The sequence below is a fragment of the Chelonoidis abingdonii genome, chromosome 14, assembly GCF_003597395.2.
Source record: "Chelonoidis abingdonii isolate Lonesome George chromosome 14, CheloAbing_2.0, whole genome shotgun sequence".
NCBI lineage: Eukaryota > Metazoa > Chordata > Testudines > Testudinidae > Chelonoidis > Chelonoidis abingdonii.
The window spans coordinates 11,620,626-11,640,320 of NC_133782.1; the positions used below are offsets into that span (position 1 = coordinate 11,620,626).

The 19,695-nt window shown below is 42.1% G+C and overlaps 1 protein-coding gene across 1 annotated transcript in view; it reads right to left on the reverse strand.

The window, feature by feature from the left end:
* Positions 1 to 19,695, reverse strand: part of VAPB (VAMP associated protein B and C) — a 59,831-nt gene that overhangs the window by 17,998 nt on the left and 22,138 nt on the right. The window contains exons 2-3 of the mRNA XM_032782599.2: positions 15,068 to 15,220; positions 594 to 697 (exon numbers count right to left, since the gene is read on the reverse strand). Of these exons, the coding sequence (XP_032638490.1) occupies positions 594 to 697; positions 15,068 to 15,220 (257 nt within the window). The remainder of the gene's footprint in view (positions 1 to 593; positions 698 to 15,067; positions 15,221 to 19,695) is intronic.

Below are 19,695 nucleotides of genomic sequence, written 5' to 3' on the forward strand. Positions count from 1 at the left end.
CCTACCTCTGTTTTCCTCATTTATAACCCATTTAATGCTGCACTTTAAGATCTCTAGGGTAAGGACCACATATAGGCAAATAAACAAAGGAAAGGATTAAGAAAACTCTACAATACTAGGAAAGATCCTGGTTCCCACTAGAAAGACGGAGGCTGGTCTAGGGAAGTCCTAGTATACATTAAGGAGGATTGAGAGACTGCGGCTTGAGGGAAGTGTTTCATAGAGCACAGGAGATGCAAAACAAAAATCAGACTATTAGCCTTGTGGGCTCCTCCTCCACTCCTTTTTTAAAATTTGGATTCAGCCTGGTGTCCTACCACTGACAGAGCAGCTATCATCTGTTTCTGAGGAAGGCAACTCTCCCCATAGTGCACTGATCCAACTCTGCAATGCTGAGATTTCTGGCACAAGAAACATGGGAGTGAGAGCAGTGATCATCACCCTATAGAGTTATCGGGAAAACCATGAAGTTCATTAAATCAACCTACAAGCAATGCTAGAAAAATTGGATTGTTTCTCTTTAAGATGTTCTCTCTTTATAAAAACTATACAAATAAAGGACACAGTCTCTATAAATTAGTTTCAATACTTACTACTGCTTCCATATCTGAAGTATCAGCTGGAGCAAACATAGACTGTACCATAAACTTGTGTTTACTTTTCTCGTTAGGGTCGTAATCGAAAGGTTGTAGCATCACTGCAAAAAAAAAAAAAAAAAAAAAAAAGTTACATTAGAATCACTAATGATTCCCCATGACTATATGGTGTCTTAAATAATAGAATCCAGTTTAACCTAGTATAAGTTGCATGCCCTTATGCTGAAATACGCTGCATAGATCTGGCTGAGATTTTAAATTCAAAATTAAATCAATAATTTGTGAAAGATCAGACTCCTTAAACAAAAATTTACATTTAAGAATCACAGCAACTTTCTGTGCAAAACCCCAGAAGAATAATGATAGTAATTTGTACACAGCAGGAGAATCTATGTTTTATATACGGGAGGGGGAAAGATGTGGAAAAGAGCATCTAGGACAAAGTAATGACTGTGTATTCTGATTACTCATACACCATATTGCTGACGAGTCTGAAAGAAAACTGCACAGAGCCAGACTAAGACGTAAGGCTATTTTAGAGGTTGATATTAAAGTTTAAAGATGTAGATTCTCTTTGGAATGCTCAGAAGTCTCAGGATGCTATTTTACAGCAGAGATGTTTCACATTAAAAATGTTATACACATTTTAATTTGTTGTAATTTATAGCACAATCTTCCTCAAAACTACAGACAGGCTTAATCAACTTTGTAATAAGTGGAGTTAGAATTACATTATAATGCCAAAATTAATGTATTTGAGAATTGATTGTGGAGAATGAGGACCATATCTGCGCATCCTCCCCCTTGCATTAAAATTTTAATCTGCTAGAATAATCCAGTGCTCACATTCCGCCTTGCTAATTAAGATCTATGACAGATGTTTTCCTAGCTGCAGCTATGGCTTAAGATACCTTTCTTTGTGCACATATGAAAAAAAGCCCTTTGTTCTTAATCTTCTATAAGCAGCTCCCAGGAAGTAAGGCAATAGGTACTCAAACTATTTTTCAGGCATCATAGCTCTATGAACCTAGGAGTAACTTGAATGCAGAATGTTCATCACACTAAGCACTCCATCCTTCTAATTTATGGTACATCATACCTCTAGGCTCTTGGAATGGCAACCACCGTCGGGTGAGTGTCTTTCAAAGGGCTGAGGGGCCAATGACAAGAACAAGGTTATGTCTACACTACAAACATATGTCAAACTCAAGTTACATCAGCAAACAGCCACCACAGTTAGTATATTGTTTGTGAACATGCATACTTGGGTCCTTGAGCTGGTGACGTGCATATTCACTAGGAGTGCTTGTGTTGATGCAGAGTGTTGTACACCATAGATAGACCACTATGCAACTTGCCACCATCCAGTGCACTGACTTGAGAAGTTTTGGCAATGCATGATGGGGCAGAAACAAGTCAGGCAGGGATGCATGGCGGGGTCAACTTCCCAATTTGCAAGTGTCTCCATCCAGTAATAGTATCTGTATCCCATAATTTTCATGCTTTTTCAAAATTCCACGAACCCGCATGCCCCTCCTCACTGTCTGCCATCTGAGAAAGAAGCATGGAATCTGCACAAGCTGTCATGAGCGTTGCAAGCACAGGGTACACAATCTTGCAGTATTTGCAGAGCTGCAAGAACCACCGAATGAGTGGGAAACATGACGATTCCTTGGAGGGCAGATTGCTGTGGGACATGGCAAAAACCAATTCAAGGTTGATGATGGTATTCATGCAGCAGCTGCAGATTGGAGAGTGCTCCTTCTGGCCCCAGAAACAAGCACTGGTGGGATTGCATTGTAATGCAGGTTTGGGACGATGAGTAGTGGCTGCAGAACTTTCAGATGCACAAGACCACAGTCCTGGATCTTTGTGCTGAGCTTGCCCCAGCCCTCCAGTGCAGGGACACCAAAATGAGAGCTGAACTGATACTGGAGAAGTGAGTGGCAATCTGACTCTGGAAACTTGCAATGCTAGATTGCTCCTGGTCAGTCAGGAATCTATTTGGAACCCGGAAATTCACTGTGCGGGCCACTGTCACGCAAGTGTGCGGGGCCATTAATTGCCTTCTGCTATGCAGGATTGTGACTCTCAGCAACGTGTAGGACATAGGGGATGGCTTTGCAGCAATGGGGTTCCCAAACTGTGGTGGAGCAACAGATGGCACTCATATCACTGTTTTGGCACCAGATCACCTTACTACTGAGTATATTAACAGAAAGAGCTACTTTTCTATAGTTACATAGTACAAGCATTGGTGGACCAGGGATTCTTTCACTGACATCAATGTAGGCTGGTCTGAGAAGGTGCATGACACTAACATCTTTAAGAACACAGGACTGTTCAGAAAGCTACAACCATGGACTTTCTTTCTGACAGGCAGATTACCATTGGTAACGTTGGAATGCCAGTAGTAATCCTGGGGGAGACCCAGCCTATCCCTTGCTCCCTGGCTCATGAAGCTGTATGCTGGCCACCTTAACCGCACCAAGGAATAATTTGACTACTGGTGTTGTCTACTCACAAGATTGGACCTCAGTAAGAAAAGTATCCCAATGGCAATAACTGCCTGTTGTGTCCTGCATGATATCTGTGAAGCAAAAAGGGAACGTTTCTTCTGGGAGAGAGGGCACAGGCAGCACAGCTGTCTGCTGAATCTGAACAGCCAGACACAAGGGCTATTAGAAGAGCTCAACATGGAGCTACATAGCTCAGGGAGTCTTTGGAAAACTCTGTTAACAGTGAGCCAGAGTAATGTGTGGTGGTGGTGTATGCACTATCTGGCCCTGCTCTTGTGTGGCCTAATAGGAATTGTGTAGTGATTGCTGTACATGTAGCAATATAACATTGTCAGTGCATCTATTAATTTTGTTTGTGATTGATCCTATGAGTTGTGTGAGTGTGAAACAACAGGTAATTGACTGCTTTCAGAACTACTGAGCATTCAGCAGCATCCATTATGAACTAATAAAGATGAATTATGTTCCAAATAGAAGTTTATTCTTTAACAAATAAGTGCAAAAAAATGCAATTTTAAAACAAATACATTAAAAACTAAACAATCATGTCCATTTCAGCTACATATACACCAACTGTGGCTTTCACAGGTCAGTATATGTGAAGCTGTGAATGTCTTTAATGTTCTCTGCTGTTGAGTGGTAAGAATAGTGCAGCAACCCCATATGCCATGTGGAACGTTGGGGGAGTGGTATAGGGAGGTTCCGATACTGAGTTCTCAAGGGGCTGCAGAGGGAGGCGGGCCCAAGACTGGTGGACCTACAAGTTCAACAAAATCCGCAGCATCTGTTTGCTGGCTGAAGAGCTCCACTGCAGCCTGATGCATCTCCCTCCCCTTTTCCTGCTGGGATTCCTGGGCCTCTCTTTATTTTTCCCTTCTCCAAGCTGGCCGCCATGTTCATCCTCCAGGCCCTGTGCTCACAGTCTGATGCAGCATTGGCTTGAAGGATCTTACTGAATGTGTCATCCTGAGTCCTCTTATTTCTTCTCCTTATCTGGCTCGAGTGTTCTGTGGGAGTGGAAAGGGAAAGTCATGAAGGATGCAGTGGCAGCAGCTGCAGATAAAACACACATCGAGGTACTACTGTCAGTGTATTCATTACAGAAAGTGAAAGTTACAGTGCTGAACTCACTCACCCTTGTTCCCCTCAAGTGTTAAGCACTACATTCTCACCTCTGCTTTTGCTTGTGTATGGTGCCAGTCACAGCACCAGCCATGGGGTATGTGTGTGGGGAAGGGATTATGGCCTGCCGGGGACTGACAAAATGATGAAGGAATTGCTCCGTTGCATGAAACTGAGTATGGGGCAATGACACTGAATAATGGCACCATTTCCCACATGTAGTGGTGATTTTTATCTGACAGCTCACTCCTGAGGGTAACAAACACAGGGAAAGCATAGGTGCTGCCAGTGTCCCAAAGCCACCTAGGCCCAGATGCTGCTAGCCTGTGTACTGGAACGGTGCCTGCTAAAGTTGTCGCTGAGTGGCATGAGAAAGTATTCTACTGTGGAGATGAAAATAAGGCACATCTCTCTAGAAACTTTTGGCAGAGGATTGCAGGTACCTCTGTGAAAGTTTCATCGAGATCGCTCTAAAGGATTCAGGAGACATCCCTGTGTACATAACCAAACTGTTCCACATCTCCCTCCCCCTGCCCTCCCTGCACCCAACACTAGAGGGGAATGAAAAGCAGACAGAAGCTCTACCTCTCTTGCTTACATCACTACCTCTTCTAGAGCGAGTAAATTAAGGAAAAGTCATAAGATAAGTCCTGTTACTTTGGAGATGCCATCCCTGTAATTGAAAGTTTATCTATACCACTTACCTGAGGTTCCTTCCTCAGACCCAGACTTGCCTGTGCTCAACTGGCGGTACTGGCTGGACTGCAGTGGAGTCATAAACAGGTTCTGGCTTGCTGCACAGCTGGACTCTCCAGTCAGCTGTCTCCCATAGTCATCCTCTTCCTTATCCACCACCACCTTCTCCTTGCTGTTCATGGCAGGGGCCTATGACTTGAGCTCCTCAGAGGTATCCACAAATGCTGTGGGGGGGATGGAGGTGATGTCTCTGTCCAGTACAGCATGCAGCTCTTTGTAAAGTGGCAGGTCTGTGGCTTGGCACTCGATCAACTGTTGGCCTCCCTGGCCTTCTGGAATGCCTATCATAGCCCCTTGGCTTTCACGTGCACTGCTGCTGGTCCCTGTTGTACCTCTTTTCTTGCATCCTCTGAGCAATCTGCTCATAGGGGTCTATATTTTTACAGCTGGCTAGAGCTGTGCCCACACAGCCTCTTCAACCCCAGGCCCAAGAGATTCAGTATGTCCTGTCTACTCCAGGGAGGAGAGTGTCTGGATCGTGCTGCCAGCATGGTCAGCTGGGCAGTTTCACTCAACAATGGAGACCTGCTAGGTTCACTTGCCAAGCAGGGTAATCAGGAAAACAAAATTCAAAAATTTGCAGGGCTTTAAAGGGGAGAGGGGCTTCCGGTCTCCATGACCCAGGGCAGTGGAGTTCACAATGATGAACAGAGTGGTCAGTGTGTGGCACTGCAGGACAATTGCTGGAAGACAATGTCGATATAAGCAACACAGTATCTACTCATGCACTGCACTGAATTAGGCATTTCAACTGGAGCTGTACACTGCTTGGGGAGACTGTGTTAATATGTCAGTGTAACGGGGTACATACAGTGGTGGGACACCAGTTTAAGTGTAGACACATGCACAACTAGGCTGATGTAAACTGCTTTGTGGCGACTTTACTTTGTAGTGTAGATCAGGCTTAAGTTTGTAGAAATGCAGAACATTATGGGAAGAGGCCCACAGAAAGGATGTGACCAACTCCTGCTAGTTCCATCCAGGAAGAAGAGGTCACTACCTGACAAATCACTTTTCCGTGAGTTGAAAGGTGGTGAGGATTAGAGGGACGAAGGAACTCAGGAGTCGTTTTTTGTTTGTTTTTTTTTAAAAAAAGAGAAAATTCCCTTCTAAAGAGTGATTAACAGACGGGAATCCCTGTACTTCAATTACTGACACAATTTTTAATCACAGCAGTCATCTGGGACCTCTGTTGTTGCAAATTGCATTGTGTGTCTCAGACTATCTTGGAGAGACTGCTAATAACTATATTTTGATTGCAGCCCATTGGTCAATTAAAATACCACATTCAATTTCAAAAGCAAAAACAAGTTTGAATACGAACACATTTAACTAGATGGCGCAGACAGCTCCAAGCTAACAAACTGCAATCCAAAATTAAACTTGCATAATGTCACAATTACAATTATTAACCTGACTAAAAGATAGCCCATGTAAAATTTCAGAAGGTACATTTTACGACCAAAAAGTCCCTCTTACCCCATCATTTAGTTCATGCAGAGTCACAGATTTAAGTGTACTCTGATCTACTAGCCCAGTTAAAAATTATGAGCTGCTTATTAGATGAACTACAGGAAAGAACTTTCAGTTTACAACTGATATATACACATCAAGCTATATACTGGATATCTAAAGGTTTTGTTACAAGAAAGCTATGTCCAAGGATGTCCCTTACTTTAGAGTAAAAACAGCCAAACCAATTTGTTTTCTTAACTGGACAGAAAAACACTAAGGCTATGCCATCACATTCTTACACACAAACACAACACACAGAATCTCTTGCCATTAGCAACTGTGTGCCTTTTAAAAATGGTAGAAGGACCTAGATACTGAAATCTTCTTATATGAAGTGCTAAATTTAAAATGATTGAGATGCAGTGAAGTTGAAAACATTTTTTAAAACGTTGGTCAAAATGAAAATGAACTGTGACAGCACTTGTGTTTCAATACTACACAACGTGTAACAAGACTTAAGAAGCGTGGTAATTAAGATCAGTACTTCCCCCATTGTTGCTTAGCTGTCTTCTCTGCTGCTTGAATCTCTACAGTGGGTGAGGACTAACTGGGTAGTTGAATACCTATCCATTTATGGAAAAAATTCTGTAGGCCTGTGGTTCATATCAGTTTGCTTGGTTGAGTGCAGCTATAAGCTCATTTAAAAGTAATTATTTCCCCAAGGTACAATGTAGAATCTGTTTTGAATGCCAAACAGATAGATTGCTGTTCTGAATTTAATTCACTGCTTCGTAACAGCAGGATTCTTGAGAAGGTTTGATGGTGTAAGTGTTGTTATACTTGTTCTTTCAGATCAATACATGAAAATTATACTGATAGGAATTATGTAGCAAACTTTGCATATGCCAGATTGTAAACCCCTCCCCAACCCCCACTCCTTGCCACATATCAGCATCTGGTGATATTTTCAAATTTTGACTGCAACCGCAAGTAAACCCCATATCTTCATGTGCATCTTTTACAGATTGCACACTCCAGGCAGTTACAAAACCAGAAGGAAGAAGGTCTTTGTCAAAAAAGCAACACAAACACACACACACAGTAGTTAAGACCAAAAGCCAATCTACTCATTATGCAAACAGCTGCTGATGGTCATTTGCACTCAATTGTCATAATCAGACACACTGTATGTACATTTATGTACTCAGCTTTTTTTTAAAAAATCTGGGCTACAAGCCTGGAATTGTAGTTAAGATGTGCTGATAGAGATAGGAATGCTTAAAAATGTTCTGGTATTTAAGTAGTGCTCTGAAATACACATAAAACAGCCTCTAGAGGTTGGAGATTTGCCACACTGTTGGAGAATGGAAAGCCTGATTTTCAACCACTGTAGGTGTGTTTTAAGGGAGCTATCATGCGAGCTCAAGTAAAACAGAATATACCAATAATATATGACTGGATTCTCTTATCTGAGAAGAGAGAGTTATCCGCTTATAAGCTTACATTCCTATGAGACACTTCAAACCATATTGTACTGTTTTAATGGAAGACAAGTGGTAGCATTGGGAAGATACAACAGCCCCAATTTCAGCTTCAGATAGTAATTTTCTGATAAACTACAACAACAACTTGTCCAAGATCTTTATGCGGTTAAACTTTGGCACGGATCTTTTAAAAAATGAAATGCAATGCCACTCTAGTGCAACCAAATGGCCACGTTAAACCTAGTCAGCAGAAACTCAGGAGGATGGAGTAGAGATCGTAAATACAGTCCTATTAGTTTTATTGGCTGGAAGTTATCATCCAAACCGTTATACTCCAATATTTTCTTATTAGGTTTTGGAGAATCCAAAGTACTGTTTTATGCCTTATATATGATTTAAATTACAAGACTGAAAATACCTTGCTTCAGAAAGCAAAAAGAATGCTATTTTTACTTCTTAGATCTTAGGACACTAATATATGATATTTTTTTTGCACATTTAACAAATTGAATACATGCTATTTGATATAGCTACTGACAAGTATTAGTGCTGAGAAGCAAAATTATACTGAAGTAAAATATATATGCAACCCTCCCCATAGCCTCTAATTTATTTTGTGTGGTAGCAATCAGTACGTCCGCCACCTCACTACAAGTGTAGCAATAATTACTTACGTATTCATGAAATCAAAATTTGGTGAAGGTTAAAAGTGCTAACCCTAGTAACATGCTGCAAGAAGCAGAAGTATTTTTGATGGACCATAAATTTTGTTACTTGTTTTGATCCATGAACAAACATGGCTCAGAATATCAATTCAAATCCTGCTTTTTAAACTGCTGTGTGTTTGACAATTAGACAGCATGCCCAAGAAATGGTTTTGAGAATTAAACTACTTTAATTGCATATTTTGGAAAAAAAGGGGGGGGGGGGGGAGGGGTGAGTTAATGTAGGCAAGACCATGAAAACCAGAATGCAAGATTCAAACAGCATAGCACCAATTGGCCTTTTCTTTTCCAAACTTCATATTTCAGGCCCTGATTCTGTAAACTGGATCTGTGCAGATGGAAATTTCCAGACATGAGGGTCTGATTCTAAGGTCAGAAGGGATTACTAATCATCTAGCTTGCCCTTCTACATAACATAGGCCACCTAACTTCCCCCAAGTAATTCTTGTTGAACTACAGCATATCTTTTCGAAAAACATCCACTCTTGATTTACAAATGGCCAATGACTGTGAATCTACCATAACCCTTCGTGAATTGTTCCAGTGATTAATCACCTGACTGCACGCTGACCTTACTTAGTGCAGTTCACACTGTTTAGGCCTTATGTAAAGTATTAAGGCAGGATGGAAACGGGCTTGCCACGTTTGATGCTTGGTTCACATATTGCAACTAAACCAACACTTGGCAAGATGGTGACTAGCAGCAGTAAATTCTACATAGGCTTGTCCCAACAGGCTAAAACACAGGCAACCTGCTATGCAACTTAGGGAAATCTGTTTTTCAGCAAAGGTTGGGGATGTTTTAAATCCTTTCCCTCAACCCACCCCAACATGGTACCAGAGCACAATATACTACTTCCATGGCTGCTACTACAGTTCTACATATAGCAGTACCTGGTGCACTTACCCAAAAATTGTTGGAAACCCACTATCTATTCATCACTTGGCCCCTCCTCCCTCAATCTTGTCTTGCACATCCCCCTCAATATGCAGACCCTCTGACACGGTCTTTTTGTATTACCCTTTGGACACCAGAGCCAAGGTGGCTGTGCTACTTTGCGTGTGCAGTCCCCCTCCAGGTTTTGTGCTTTAAGGAAACTACCATGAACAAAAGGGATGCACAGCTCTCTTTGAAAAACGCTGGAGTGAAAATGGGCCATTATTAAACAGTAATTAAAAAAAAAGCTTACAGCTGAAAGGTCACTATAGCTTTTCTAAGGAAATGAACTAACACTTGTAATCCCAGAATCCTGCCTCCTTAACCTTAAATGGTACTTGTCACAGGAAAGAAATACTTTAGATTTCTTCAGATTTATCAGGCATAGTTTAAAATACATTGTTAATTTGGGATAGGCATTTTAGGATTGAGTTTATCACCATCATGATGTGAATTTCAGTGTGAAAGCAAATCCAGCTCAGAAGCATTTAAGTGCCCCAGTTAAACCCATAAAGCTGACTGAGGAGGAGCAAATGGACGTCCCGCTCCACCCTTGAAGGATCTGTCCACCAGTCTAGAGAGGCCAAGATTTCAGAAGGCATCCAAACTATCATTTCTACAGAAAGTACACAGATGCCAGCTACCCTTACAGCTCCTGAAAATGGCACCTGGCAAACTGAACTACATAAGTGCCTGAGCCCATATCCCCCAGATGCCTGAGGCAAGTCCATACTCCTCATGGTAGGATAGACCTTCAGGTCTAAACACAACGGCCAGCATCATCTGCAATCTTATAAGTGGAACAAAGGCACTGGCTTCCACAGAGTCCAAAACTGTTCCTATAAACTTTATTTTATATAAGTGACAGGATTGACTTCTCCATGTTGATGAGCAACCCTAGTGCATCGAAGGTGGATTGGATGATTGACATATAGGGCAGCATCTGAGCCTCAGATTGGTCTCTCACTAGCCAGTCATCCAAGTAGGAAACACTTGAATTCCTGACTTCCTCAGGAATGCTGCCAGCACTACTATATACTATGTGAATACCCGTGGAGCTGCAGATAGGCCGAACAGCAGTACTGTAAACTGGTAGTGGGTCTTATTTACCAGAAACCCAAGGAATTTCTTATGGCTCTGATGTATTGCCACATAGAAATGTCTCTTTTAAGCTGAGGGCAGTATACCAGATAACGGAAGCCAGCATGACTATGCAAAACTATTTTCTTCAGATGTTTGAACTATCACAAGTCTAGTATGGGTCTGAGACCTCCTTTTGCTTTTGGGGTCAGAAAATATTGGGAAGGAAACCCTTCCCCCTGTAAAACTGAGAAACTTCCTCTATTATCCTCACTGAAGTAGAGATAGCACCCCCCCAAAGGAAAACCTCCTCATGACAGTGGTCCCTGAAAACGGATGGAGAACAGGGGTAGGAAAGGGGAAAAAGAAAATGAAGGCTGTAGTCCCAATTCCACCATGCACTGATCTGTAGTGATGTAGGACTGAGCACTTAGGTAGTGGGATAGTCAGTTAGTAAACTGGTGGGATAGAGCAGCTGGCACTCCAGAAATTGATAGGTTGTCTTTGACAAACAACAAAAATGTTTGCTTACAACTCTCAGGCTGTCTGGGTGAATCAGGAGCTATTGCATAAAGGGGGCAGGGGGGTCTCCTCTTATAATTTCTGTTCTTTTTCCTGGCTAGGTCTTGGTGACAAGGCATGAAAATAGGATACCAGTGAGGTTGATGAGGACAGAACTGCTTCCTCTTTGGTGCAGGTGTGTAAATGCCCAAAGATTTGAGCGTGACCCTGGAGTCCTTTAGGCTATGCAGCTTGTCATCCATCTGCTCAGAGAAGAATGACGACATCTCAAGGGGCAGATCCTGTATAGTCTGTTGGACTTCTTGAAGACTACCTGATGACTGGAGCCATAGCCATGTGAGCTGCATAATGGTCGATGCCTGGGCTGTAGATACAAAGTCAGCAGCACTCAAACCAGCCTGAAGGGAGGTTTTGGCCGTCACTTTACCCTCAAGCACCAGGGCGAGAAATTCCTGACTCACATCCTCTAGCGATTTGTCTTTAAATTTAAGTGCATTGTCCATGAGGCTATATAGAGACTGAGCAAATACTGATGGTTAGCAATCCTAAACTGCCGACTCACTGGCAAATAAAGTTTTCTGCCAAAGAGATCCACTTTCTTTGCATCCTTTCCGTTCCTTCCTGCTAACCTTGGCGTTCTCTCTCATTGGCAGCTGAGACCACCAATGACCCTGGACAGTGGGTGTAACAATGTTCAAATCCCTGTGAGGGGACAGGATATCTGCACTTGGTACTTTTTGCTCTGGGATGGGGGTGCGGGGGAGAAAGACTGTCTGCCATAGCATCTTGATGGACTTCAGACTGCTCCCAATTAATGAAGCTTGGCTCTAGATGGTTCCTAAGAAACTATGATGTTGACTAGCCTGAGAGACCTTTCTCCAACCCCTTCCACCTGGATATTCAGACCAGAAGCCACCCTCTTTAACAGTATTGCTGAGCCCTGTAGTCCTCTAAGGGAGATGAGGAACCTTCTGACACCACTGCTTCATGGGTGATGAAGAGGAGGAGATTGAAGGTGGGTGCTGTGGAGCTCCGCTGATTCCTCTAAAGGTAGATCCACCAGAGCAATTACATCCCACTCAATACTGAGCCCGGTACTGAGCGAGGTCTCCTGCTGCATCTGGTGTGTGTTGGTGCCTACTTGATAAAGCAGAGCAGGGAGGATGTGGAGACATCAGGACACAGGTGGAAACCCCCAAGGGATTCAAATGGCCATGGATAAGGTCTCAGAGTCCAATTTCTTCCCAGACACAGGTCTCTGCTTAAGGGCCAAGACAGAGCCTCCAGAGGATACTGAGGATGGTAGGTAGTGGAAAGGGAAAAATGATGTTCATGGCACAGCAGCGACAGGTTGGAGTCAACTTCTGACCAAGAAGGGAGGACTGTTGCCATTGATGCCACAGATTGATGTCCAGAGTCTGGTGATGGCAGTCCCAGTGAGATCATGGTTGGCACCACACAAAGAGGGAAGCAGCAAACCAGAGGAACTCACGATACTGCACACTGGGATGACACAGTTACAGCAGGTGCCAGTACTGAGTGAGAAGTATCTTGGATAGCTGGCAAAGCCAGTGCTCAGAGACTCACCAGATCCATGCAACACCATGCTCTGAGTATCCCTAGCCTCTGTTTGCCAGAAGTTGGGAATGAATGGCAGGGGATGGATCACTTGATTACCTGTTCTGTTCACTACCTCTGAAGCACATGGCATTGGTCACTGTCAGAAGACAGGATACTAGGCTAGACAGACCACTGGTATGACCCAGTATGGCCGTTCTTATACCATGCTGCTGCATAAGCCTCCAGCATAGCCTCCCACACCACTGAACTAAATGGAGCCACTTCAGGGCTAGTGTCCATGGTGCCAGCACTGGAGCTGATGGTCTCTTAAGCAGATGACTGCCTCGAAGAGTACCTTGGCCCTGAGTGCACTCTTGTGTTCTTGCCCAGAAGCTTCCTGGACTTTGGTGCCAGGGATCTCAAACTCCCAGATTCTGAGCATTTAACAGATTCCTGACATGAGACTCTCTGAGACACCTCAGGCAACCAGCAGGTCGCTCACTGGTATCAGTTTCCTGCAAGGCTTGAAACCCGGAGTTCAAGGTACCCAGCAACAGGAACCAAAAAGTGTTCAAAAACACTTTAAAGGAAAACTTGTGTCTATTACTAACGAACAGTCTAAACCACTCAAACACTACCAACTATACACAAATGAGAAAAAAACGTGCAACATCAGGACACGTTTGAACAACTGTTAAGGGCAATAAGAAGGAACTGAGAGGAGTCACGGCAACTCTGTCCTTTATACCTTTGCGTGGTGGCACAAGACAGACGATGGTGCATGTGCCTCCCTGACAGGTCCCACTGAGGGATAAATCTCCAACAATTGTGCACTTGGCACATGCACGCACGCACCCCACCCCCCCCCGAGGTGGAATATACAGGTAATCACCTGAAAAAACCTGGAATTTAACTACCCAATTTGCAGCCATTACAATTGGGACATGCATTTCAGAGGCCACGTCTATACGACGCGCCGTATCGGCGTGTTACAATCGATTGCTCGGGGATCAATATATCGCGTCTCATCTAGACGCGATATATCGATCGCTGAGCGCGCTTACATCGATTCCGGAAATCCACCAACCCCAACGGAGTTCCGGAATCGACATGGCGAGCCGCGCACATCAATCCCGCGCAGTGAAGACGGGTGAGTAGATCAATTTTAGATAATCGATTTCAGCTACGCTATTCTCATAGCTGAAATTGCGTATCTAAAATCGATTTTCGCGCGTCGTGTAGACCTGGCCTGAGTCAAAGCATATAAAACTCAGATATAAAAAACTGCATGAAAACTTTAAAACATACATGGGTTTATTTAAAATAAACAGTCACTAAAAACTGACTTAGTAGAACTGATTCAATAAGTATTTCCATATATTTTTATAAGCACTGAAGACTACACTATCATGTATAAATAGGGTTAATATTTTATTGCTAAGTCACAGCTACATATTCTTCATTCCAGGAATGAAACTGCCATTGAAATTTAAGTGACTGGTACAATTATGCCCCTCTTGAAGGGTAAAAGCTTCAAAAAAAAAAAAAAAAAAAAAAAAAAAAGAGCAATGATTGGTGTGAAATCCACAAAACTGAAAGAGAGATTAAGTCAAATTCTCCACTACTGTTGTGACACTGGGTTTATGGAATATTATCTGACTGTTCCAATACATCTGCCAACGTTAGCAAAATAGTCAGAGATATAATTTAAAGTTAAACATTTACCTTGAAGGGCCAAATTTTTCTCCGGGTTGCAGTGTATAATTAAATAGTTACAAAACCCTCCAATTTCAGTGGGAAATATATTCAGCTCCGTAAACTTACAGCATACCACTCTGCTTTGTCTTTTTATGATTGCTATAATTCAGTTACCAAACTTCTGAGGATTTATGCAAGTTAAAAATTCAGCTATCACTTCCCAACAAACAGACAAGTGAATAAATCAGTTACCCTTTCCCCCTTACAAAGTAAAGTCTTATCTTTTAAAAGTTTTTTTTTTAGTGCCAAAGCACACATTGCATTTTCAGAGAACAAAACAGGTGATTCTGAAAGTAAATTATCTGCATTGTTTACACTGATTTCTTTTGCTTTTATCAAAATATAAAAGCTTTAAAAATTATGCCACCTACAATAAGAAGAGGTTTATGAAACAGTTTGTTTTTCATGGAGATAAAATAAATATGAAATCATGCTCTCCTGCTTGTCTCTCCACTTTCCCAGTATATATTAAGTTCACACAGTGTTCTGAAAATAATCACTGATTTGATGAGACCAGCTTCAATTACAAAACAAGCCATTTTGAATGACTTACCGGAAACATTAATTGATGTTCCTGCATCAATAATTCCACTGTTAGGCCTTACGCAGTATCTGCGTGGTGCTGTAGTTTTCACTTTGAAGCACACATTTCTGTCTGAAGGATTACCAAGTTTCAGGTTTGTGGTGACAACATCGGTGAAAGGACCTGCAGAACACAGCAATGATTTTAAATTATATTAAAAATACTCTCTAAACTTTGAGTTTAAACAGACTTTAAATTTGTATCTACAGATCATATAGTTCAGAGGTTCTCAAACTGGGGGTCAGGACCCCTCAAGGGGTCGCAAGGTTATTATATGGAAGGTCATGAGCTGTCAGCCTCCACCCAAACCCCACTTTGCCTTCAGCATTTATAATTGTGTTAAATATACAAAAAAAGTGTTTTTTAATTTATGACGGGGGTCACACTCAGAGGATTGCTGTGTGAAAGGGGTCACCGGCAAAAAGTTTGAGAGCCACTGATATAGTTAGATATTTAGCTTCCATTAGCGGCATCTACAATCAACTGTGCATGCAGAACTGAGGATGGGTTGAGGCCTCTGAAAATCTGACCCATGTTATTCTTGAACGCATATCAACAGTTGTGCTTTACCTTTAATGACTAATAAGCTACAAGGAAGCATAACTGGTACATTATGAAAACTTAGCAGATGAATTTTGCTATCTTACATTGCTGTAATTGTGAAGTAAATACTGAAGTTAAGAGTTATTTTGGATGTTCACAGATATAACAGAGCAGAGAGTTCGACCCACTTTATTCTAGGCTGTATGGAGGAGAAAGTTTGTTTTAGAAGGAAAGTCAACCATTAAGAAATCTTAAAACTGCCTGATAAAAAAGTGAATACTGCTCATATTAAAAGGAAAGGCAGACTTATAAGAGAGTGGTTAGTACAAGATTCAACCAGGGTGTCCAGTGAAGGCATGTTATTCAAAGGACACACTTGGGATTTCTAATTGGATCAGAGCTATAGATTGCTGGCTGTCCAAATAATAGCTAGTGTGCTACTGCCCTCATTTCTCTGTTCTTCATATTAATGGAGCAAGACAATTACAGAAGTGAAAACGTTAACTGATTAACTGGCTTCTGACAAAGGCTACAAAACAAGAAAACTTGGTGCATAATCATTGGAGGGAATTACCAAAAATCCTAGAGAATAAAAGCCAAATGGGCATAAACATTTAACACTGTAGTATGCAAATTTTCCTCATATTTTGAACTGTAAAATATGAAGAAACTCCCAAAAAAGAAGACTAAATAGATTTTCAGTTGGATACAAAAGTGATCATTTGTTTTAGCACTTTTTTTTAATATTATGTTTCTTTATATAACTGCTGCTGCTTCAGGAAGATGGGACTTGTTCCAGACCACAGCACCTTCAGCTTGAAATAATTATTAACAGATTAAATTATAGGCTCACTTTCCCTCCTCCTACAAAACTGGTCTTTTAGGGTGATGTATGATAAAGTTGTAAAAATCCTACAGGCTTAAAGTCAATATCCTTGATGCAAATACACCTCTACCCTGATATAACACGGTCCAATATAACATGAATTCGGATATAACACCGTAAAGCAGTCCTCCGGGATGAAGGGGCTGCGCACTCCGGCGGATCAAAGCAAGTTCAATATAACGCGGTTTCATCTGCAACGCAGTAAGATTTTTTGGCTCCCAAGGACAGCATTATATTGAGGTAGAGGTGTAGTTTAAAAAGAAAAATATGACACACCCAATGTCAATGTAGCATCAGTTCTGCGTGCTCTGTGAACAGCACATTAGAGGTGTATTTGCTATGCAAGATGGCAGCAAAAGGAGAAACCAGTGGAATTTAGGGCTGAACACACAAGTTTCATGACATGAAGCGGTCCCTCAATGCACCAAATTCTGGCTCTACTCAGTCATATGGCATCATGGTGGTCCAAAGGTGTAACCACTAAATTCCCTTACCCTTCCCCATTGGAATAGAGTCCATGATTCCAGACCCCACTTTGAAAACAGTCAGAGACAAGGGGTTATAATTAGGAGCAACAGAACAAATTCTGAAATAGATTTTGGGAACAGATTTCCAAAGGAGCTCAGCACTCAGTTAGGCACTTCAGTACCTGATGGGGAAATGTACGGTTTATTACTCTAAACAGAAATTTCTGGGTGCTGAGCACTTCTGAAAATCTGGCCATTCAGGTTATGACTTTACTGCATTAAACTTGGGCAACTGGCACCTATGTTTAACTAGCCAGGCTGCAAGCAGCCACAGTGCAAAACTAGACTTGAACGTGTCCACTTAATTGCATCCACACTGGTGGTGCACTCACTCATGTATCTCTAGGACTTCTGGGGGATTGCCCCACACTTCTTAGTGCTCCAGTAAGCCCTTCAGATTTTTTCCCAGCGAGTTGTGGGGTGTGTGTGTACTAGGCACACGGGGGGGGGGGGGGGGGGGGGGGGGGGGGGGAGGGGGAAGAGGAGAGAAACTGTCAAAAGGCACCGAAGGACTATCAGCATGCAAGCATGCCTGTGTTCTCACTGCAAAGTGGGTGGGTCACTAGCCCAAGCATAAGCAGCATTTGAGCTTCAGCCTCTATTCCAAGGCAGGCTAGCTAGTTAGGGTCAAAAATACTACCATATTTAGGTGAGAGTTTTGTTTAGGAGAACAGGAGCTAGGCTAGGGGCAACAACGTAATAAGAGCCTGAGTCAACTCTGCAGGGAAGACAAACTCTTAAGTGCCTAGATGGGAGCTACTGAAAACTGAGCTCTACTGAAAATCTGGCCTGGTTTATCAAAAGCTTCAGACAAATGACAAAAAACATTCATGGTTACTGGCATTATTTCCAGAAAAAATTAGATTCTGCTTCTATAGATTACCCAGCAAGTCTAAGTATACTCACAGAATGGTCCCCCCCAATGAAATTTTATTTCTAAAACTAGGAAACTTTTTCTGTTCTTTAAACACCACGAAAAAAATGGAAAATCTATCTGCACATAATCTGACATGGGGTCTCATGCAAGCTATCTAAAAGGAAGAATGTAACAAGCTGAATTTGGTGGTGAAAAGTTTGAAATGTTCTGCTGGGGTCTTTTGAATTTCTTCAGCCAGTTAGAGAAAAGAGTTGATTTGTATTAACACAAAGAGGCAACTGGTATGTGCATGCAGTATCTAGTGATGTTTAAAAAAAAAAACCCAGTACCATCTAGTTTGTACCTCAGGTCACAAGCGTATATTACCAAGGACCAGGAGGTATCTGACTTTCATATGTACTCCAACATATTTTCCCACCAGTTATTTTAAAACTGTTTCTGTGGCTTTCCACCCAGAAGCGATGCATGCAACCCTTCACATTTGAAGATCACTACATTATCTCAATTTGCCATGCTCCATTTCCTACTGAAACACCAGTGTGATATCAATCTTATCTAAAAGTATCATTCTACACTGTAGCATTTTACAATTCATAAGATGATCACTTCAATAAGAAAAAGTGGTTGAGAATTAAGTCAAGAGAGTATTATGTCAACTATTTAATAAAGACTCGCCACCCTACAAATGCAGCACACAAGTGCACGATAGTGATCTATGGGCTAATATCAGTCTGCCGAATAGTGCAGTACACGTGCTATTCCATCGCCAATTATCATGGCAAATACATTACCACATTGTCACTTCACTCGGATGGCTTCTATCTGTGTGCCCTTTATGAAATTATTGTATCCTAGTCAAAGCCCCTTACACTGGGGGAAAAAAAAGCAAACAATCCTCACATATAGGGTATGCCGACATTTTGAGCTGGGGATGGGATAGCCATCAAATTAGTGTGCTAAAAACAGTGTAACTGTGGCAGCACAAGTGGTGGGAGGGGGTAGCTGCTCCAAGGATGCATCTATTGTCTCAAGGCAGTTAACTCCTTCTGGTAGTCAGGTTGCTACAGTGGCATTATTTTTAGTGCATTAGCTTGATCAAGGGTATCTCCTCAAGCTGGGAATCACACTCCCAGCTAAAAGTGTACACATACCCCATACTAACATCTTTAATCACTTCTGTTCTCTAGCCCTGATTCAGCAAGGTACTTAAGCACATGTCTAACTGCAAAAATGAGACGACTCATGTACTTGAAGTCAGTGAAACTTCTCACTTGTATGTCTACACTGCAACTGGGAGGTGAGATTTCCAACTCAGGCAATACAAGAGCTAGTTCTACTTGAGCTATAAACAGAAGTCAGGTTTCAGAGTAGCAGCCCTGTTAGTCTGTATCCACAAAATGAACAGGAGTACTTGTGGCACCTTAGAGACTAACAAATTTATTTCAGCATGAGCTTTTGTGAGCTACAACTCACTTCTTCGGATGCACAGAATGCAACACACAGACAGGAGATATTTATACATACAAAGAACATGAAAAGGTGGAAGTAGGCATACCAACAGGAAGAAGTCATTACACAATTAGTGTAATGACGCAACCATTCCCAGTCTCAATCCCTCAGACAGAGGCAGAGATAAACACCTACAAGATCTCTATCAAGCATTCTTAAAACTACAATACCCACCCGCTGAAGTGAAAAAACAGATTGACAGAGCTAGAAGAGTATCCAGAAGCCACCTACTACAGGACAGGCCCAACAAAGAAAA